Genomic DNA, 6,297 nt, shown 5'->3' on the forward strand with positions numbered 1-6,297 from the left:
CCGAAATGGCGATCCAAGCTTTTGTGAGAGCTAGTTCCTCATCCTCTGCACATTGTTTGTACGGATCACATGGCGTTATCGGCTCCCCGGTTGCTTCTTTTTGTGTTTACGGGTCGACTTTTGGCTTGAATCGGGGGCCTGTGTCGTTTGAGTCACCGGAACCGTCACTGGCTCCGGTTGACAAGACCCGAACACCGACATGGGGTTTTGGTGGCTGAGGAAGTTGGCGTACATGTTTAAGTTCGGTTCAGGAAAAGGATACAGATAGTTTAGGTTCGGTTGGTTTCCGGTGTTCGGGAACCATTGAATGTTTACGCTCGGTTGGTTCGAATGGTTTTGCGGACCATGGTATTGACCGAAAGGAGGGTATGATTGGTTTGGGTTATTTCTAAGATTCATTTTTGTATGTTTTTTTTGAAGAAAATGTGTATTTTTGTATGAAATGGAGATGAGGTTGGAGAAGAAGGGTATATGTGTATATATATTGTTTTATTTATTTATTTATTTATTTTAGACCGTTGTCAACGGTCACTTTATTATTATAATATTATTTCAAATCCAAACCAGACGATAAATAACACTCGCTCCATTACGCATAGTAATACAGTGAAAGTATAGTGAGGACATTTGGCCATGTGATTTAAAAATATCTTGGTCCTGTTAACTGAACCTCTCATGATGTGTTTGATGGGAAGTTTGCTTGTTTATGATCGTGGCATTTGTTCATTTATACATGTGCCTTTACATCATTTATGTTCTTTAGCTTATGTTTGTTTAAATTTGTTCGTTTATATTCATTGAAATTTTCAGGCCATTACAAATTTACAATGTATTATAGTTTCATTATTTTTTCAGATAAAATTGATGTTCACATTTACTTTTAATTAATGCTCACTTAGTAATGTTTCTTCATCTATATTCAGACATATTCGATTACATTCGTGAACATTCGTTTATACTATTAAACTTAAATGAACGAACACGGGCATGTCTCATTCACATCTTTCGGTTCTTTTACAGACCTACGTAACTATGATTCAATAAATCTTTTCTAACCAATGATAGTACCAAAGGGTATTTTGTACATTAATATTTTCTGATCTTGCATTCATGGGTACAACCCAAATTAGGCTAATAGCCTAACAAGGAAATACCAAACAGTGTGGCTAAATGTAAGGTAAGTCAAAGGGGGAGATCAAGGGAGAAAATATCACATTAAACTTGTATATATATAGCGTACCCTTGATTTGTATACATGCTAAAATAGGCAACATTATATCTTCCTATTGTGCTAGTGAATTCATTAGCACAATAGCACTCATTTTCAAGAACCTTAACAGTAAATCCACACGCTTCCTATCATGGTATGCCCACTAAACTTGTATATATAACATACCATTTGTATCCATTTTTAAGCAGCAACATATTCATCCAGTTGCCACTTGATCAATAATGGATTCAATCCAAATCCCTCTAATATTAATCTCTCTCTTCACTGTTTCCTTTCTCGTTTGGCTTCGCCGAAAACCTCTTCCGCCTGGCCCAATGGGGTGGCCGGTCATTGGCAACATGTTAATGATGGAGCAACTCACCCACCGTGGCTTAGCCCGCTTGGCAAAAAAATACGGTGGCATATTCCATCTCAAGATGGGATTCAGCCACACCATTGCTGTGTCATCGCCCGAGATGGCCCAACAAATACTTCAAGTCCAAGATCATATATTTGCCAACCGTCCAGCCACAATTGCCATCACTTATCTGACTTACAACCGAGTCGATATGGCCTTTGCGGTCTACGGCCCGTTCTGGCGCCAGATGCGGAAGCTGAGCGTCATGAAGTTGTTCAGCCGTAAACGGGCAGAATCCTGGGATTCTGTCCGTGATGAGGTGGATTCCATGGTGAAATCCACCGCGGTCAACTCAGGTTTGCCAGTAAATGTAGGTGAGCTTGTATTTGGGTTGACCCATGATATTATTTATAGGGCGGCTTTTGGATCGATATCTAGTGAAAGTAAAGAGGAATTCATAAGCATCCTACAAGAGTACACAAAGCTGTTTGGTGCATTCAACTTGGCTGACTTTATTCCATGGCTCGGGTTCATTGACCCCGCTGGGTTGAATACCCGTTTACCTGTTGCCCGAGCCGCTTTAGACTGTTTCATTGATAAAATCATCGACGATCATTTGAGGAAGAGGAAGGATATCAGCGATCAAAATGTGGATAACGATATGGTTGATGAGATGTTAGCGTTTTATAGCGAGGAAGGAAAAGTCAATGAAACCGAGGATTTGCACAACGCGATCATGTTGACCCGAGATAATATTAAGGCCATAATTATGGTAAGTAATTTAGCTCAAGTGTATTTTGTTTTGAAAATATAAGTAACAAACATTTGCTAAAGCTTGACACGTTTTTTTTTTGTTTTCAAGGATGTGATGTTTGGAGGTACTGAGACAGTGGCATCTGCGATAGAATGGGCAATGACCGAGCTAATGCACACACCCAAAGCACTAAAGCTCGTCCAGCAAGAGTTGGTTAGTGTTGTTGGTCTCGAACGTCGGGTTGAAGAGGCTGACCTAGAGAAGTTGACTTATTTTAAGTGTGTTGTCAAAGAGACGCTTCGCCTACACCCTCCTATTCCCGTTGCCCTTCACAAATCGTCACAGGACACAACGGTTATGGGCTACTACATCCCTAAGGGGGGGCGTGTCATGGTTAACGCATACGCCATCAATCGTGATAAGGACTCTTGGGAAGATCCGGATGCTTTCAATCCGTCTCGTTTTTTGCAAAATGGGGCTCCGGATTTTAAGGGAAGTAACTATGAACTTCTACCTTTTGGTTCGGGACGAAGGTCATGTCCTGGAATGCAACTTGGTTTGTACGCAATGGAGATGGCGCTAGCCCACCTCCTTCATTGTTTCACTTGGGAGTTACCCAATGGAATGAAACCGAGTGAAATCGATATGGGGGATGTGTTTGGACTCACCGCACCCAAGGCGATACGACTTGTTGCAGTACCAACACCACGTTTATTATGTCCATTGTATTAACAGGGCTTTTGAGTTTATTATTTCTAGCCTTCTTTATATAATATGGAAGGAGAGTAACATCATATTCACATCTTCAAATCTTGTATTTTTCGAATTTCCAATTAATAACTATAGGGTTTTAAGTTTTAGTTTATGATATTTGAAAAGATATATAAGACTATAACTATCTAACTATCTATATAATTGTCTACTGAAAAATCCTATGTGTCGCGTTCTGGTTGCACCCCACCCTATCTAGAGGCACCAGATTGCTTCATTTGAGAATGCTGGCTTCTCATGCAATCCTTTAAAAATCGCGGGTATGGTCTCACATGGGTTAAGGCGCGACCCGTATTTCACCTTCTCGGGTAATAGACTTTCTCAATTATCTAACTGGATTTTTCTCCCTTTTCTCATACGCACATCGATCTAAACCCTAAAACGCTTCACCCTTCATCGTTCCTCAACCTCGATTCATCATCAGGGTTCATATAATCATAGATCAAGGTATGCACGACTCAAATCAATCATTATTATAGACCAATGTATCTTTGTTTCAAAACTCTAAACCCTTCTATTGGGTTTTTGTGAAGCTGAATCCCGGATACGCGCAGTTTCTGAATCATCAATACATTGATGGAGTCAATTCTTGTATATGCAGGCGTTGTAGTTCACCATGCTAATAAAGATCCTACAAGGCCTGGCTGTGACAACAATTTCATTCTGCTAATTGCAAATTTCATAACTAGAAATCAATCAATTTATGGAGACGTAATTCATGATACAACTTACTTTAGGTTTTTCATTTTAGTGTTTTGTTTGGCTTTGTATTCATTATACAATTATGAATTTAAATTGTTAATTAAAGATTAATAATCAAGAAATCAAAGGAGAGAAATAAATTATTATAATTTAAATGTTCTTTCACTTTACTGTGTATGCTTTGATTTCTAGGTTATTCATGTCTAGATTTATGGCCATTTTTTATTTTTTGTGCCCAGCCTTTGAATCGGAAACGAGTTGATTTAGACGGTCGTAGTTCCAAGGAAAGATACAGGAAATAGCTTTTGGGGGCAGACTAAGTTAGAAAGGACAAAACGATCATGCATGCGCCAATAAAACTCGGTTGCTCTCGTAATTCAGGTTCATTTCAATCTTAGTTGTTTCATCACAAATGCATTAGACACACGTATATGATATGGATTTTAAAATGCATAATATTAGGGAACATGTTAATATATAGTATATACATATAAATACACACATGCATACATATTATAAGGCTAAAACAATAACTGAAGTCGAATCTTTATAAGCTTTAGTCACATATTTCGTGTTTGTTTTTGTGCTCAAGCTTGATAAAAGCTCTTAAGTCAATCTAAAGAGCTCACACAAACTCGATTGTGTTGCAACCTTTTACACTCTATAATTTGATTACTATTCAAGTAGTTATTTTCTTAGCTTTGGTACTATCAAATTACCAAATTTTGTTTGTTCGATAATTCGATTTGAGTTAACTGTTCAACAAAGAATTACCATGTAATCAGATTCATTTTTGTTATTTGTTGATCATGCATGAATTTTTAACTGATGTTTCATGTGCATTTTTGTTATGGATGAGGTCAAAGCTTAGTTTTGAGAAGCTTCCATCTTTTTTTCAGAAAGGTTAGCACTTGCCACAATATTTTGATCCTTTTTACATATAAAATAAAACAATTTTCATCTTCTGCATTGTGATGATAATTTTAATATTATCCATAGTTATTTTGTGTCTATCTTAATATACCATGTTGCACGATCATGAAAAGTTTTTCGTAAAAGCTTATGTTCAACGACAGCAAAGGCAGTTAAATCTTGTCCTTAGGGTTGGGTGATCTTGAGGTATGGTAATTTTAATTATTATAATAAATAGTAGTTAATGTTTATAATAACTTAAACTCACTGTTATGTTGTTTTTGTAATTAGGGTGTGTTTGGCATTGCATTTCGAAACTGTCTGATTATTAAGGGGCCATATATTCATTTTTGGAGCAGCTGCAACATAAGTTATTTAGATTGTATAATAGATTGAGAAGTATATAGAGTTTTGTGAATCTTATCATTTTCATCTTGCATCTCGTGTAAAGTAAAGCGTGTTTCTATTTATAACAAACGAAAATTTAATTATGTATTGTAACTTGATAGCTTTTTGAAACCAAGATCCTAAATTATATAATCTTGTGAGGGAGTTAATGATGCATGGTCCGTGTGCTCAACATAATCTAAAATTGTCCATGATTGCAATATTAATGTTGCAGTTTGGTTTGTGAAGTGAAAGAGAAGGTTAGCTAAAATCAAATGTACTCTAGAACATCCCGATACTGTTTCATAAAGAAAATATATACACTCATGCCCTGTAGTGAAAGAAAATGTAAGTTTGCTCTTTAAAATTTAAAAAAGAGACTATTAGAATATGAATAAGTTGGAAATCTTTCTTGATGATGGTGGTGTTGTTAAAGGAATCATACCTCATATGAACAACTATATTTTTGGCATCGTAGTGTTTAGCATTTTGATTTAGATCTTTTGTATATACCTAAATGCTTTCATTTAAATTTTTTTAGTTTTTGTTAACTGTACGTTTATAGCTATGCACGTGTTCGGGTCGTGACGGGTTCGTGTTAACTATACGTTTATGCCTATGTACATGTTCGGGTTGGGATGGGTTCGTGTGTGGGACCGGTTTATGTTTTAAAAACTCAGATGGGTTGATATGGGTAAAGTTTTATTTCTAACCCCAACAAACTAATTTGAACCGGTCGAAACGGGTTTGGTTCGAAGTTATATATACTCATCTGAGTAACTTGCAGGTTTGCTGGTTCAACGCGACATAAACTCGAAAAACTGAAACGAATCTGAACACGACCTGCTCCCCGTACGTTTATGCTTATGTACATGTTTGGGTCGGGACGGGTTTGTTTAGGACCACGTTAAGTTTTTAAAATGTAAGTGGCCCTATCTTGGTTAAGTTATATTTCTGACCCGAATTAACTAATTTGAACCGTTATAAGAATACAACGTTAAATGAAAGAATTTGTCCAGTTCAAAACAAACTAATTAAATGTGCATTATATGATGTGCAAACGGCTCAGTTTAAGAGTGTGTTGACCAAATTCGGTGTAATAAGATGATCTTGGTTGGGCAATCCATATATATATATATATATATATATATATATATATATATATATATATATATATATTTATATTAACACGCGTGACACGCG

The 6,297-nt window shown here is 36.6% G+C and overlaps 1 protein-coding gene across 1 annotated transcript; it reads left to right on the forward strand.

The window, feature by feature from the left end:
* The first annotated feature begins 1,262 nt into the window (after positions 1–1,262).
* Positions 1,263–3,132, forward strand: LOC143553526 (cytochrome P450 84A1-like). The gene is made up of 2 exons (XM_077043509.1): positions 1,263–2,340; positions 2,431–3,132. The coding sequence occupies exons 1-2, from the start codon at positions 1,453–1,455 to the stop codon at positions 3,052–3,054; spliced, it is 1,512 nt and encodes a 503-aa protein (XP_076899624.1). The 5' UTR covers positions 1,263–1,452; the 3' UTR covers positions 3,055–3,132.
* Positions 3,133–6,297: the final 3,165 nt, after the last annotated feature.

Source organism: Bidens hawaiensis, unplaced genomic scaffold (assembly GCF_021521415.1).
Source record: "Bidens hawaiensis isolate Kalapana, Puna unplaced genomic scaffold, B.hawaiensis_p1.1 tig00017259_1, whole genome shotgun sequence".
Classification (NCBI taxonomy): Eukaryota; Viridiplantae; Streptophyta; class Magnoliopsida; order Asterales; family Asteraceae; genus Bidens; species Bidens hawaiensis.

Coding starts and splice junctions, on each gene's coding strand:
- LOC143553526 (XM_077043509.1), top strand. CDS start 1,453: ATGGATTCAATCCAAATCCCTCTAATATTAATCTCTCTCTTCACTGTT. Junction 2,341..2,430: donor ATATTAAGGCCATAATTATG/GTAAGTAATTTA, acceptor TTTGTTTTCAAG/GATGTGATGTTTGGAGGTAC.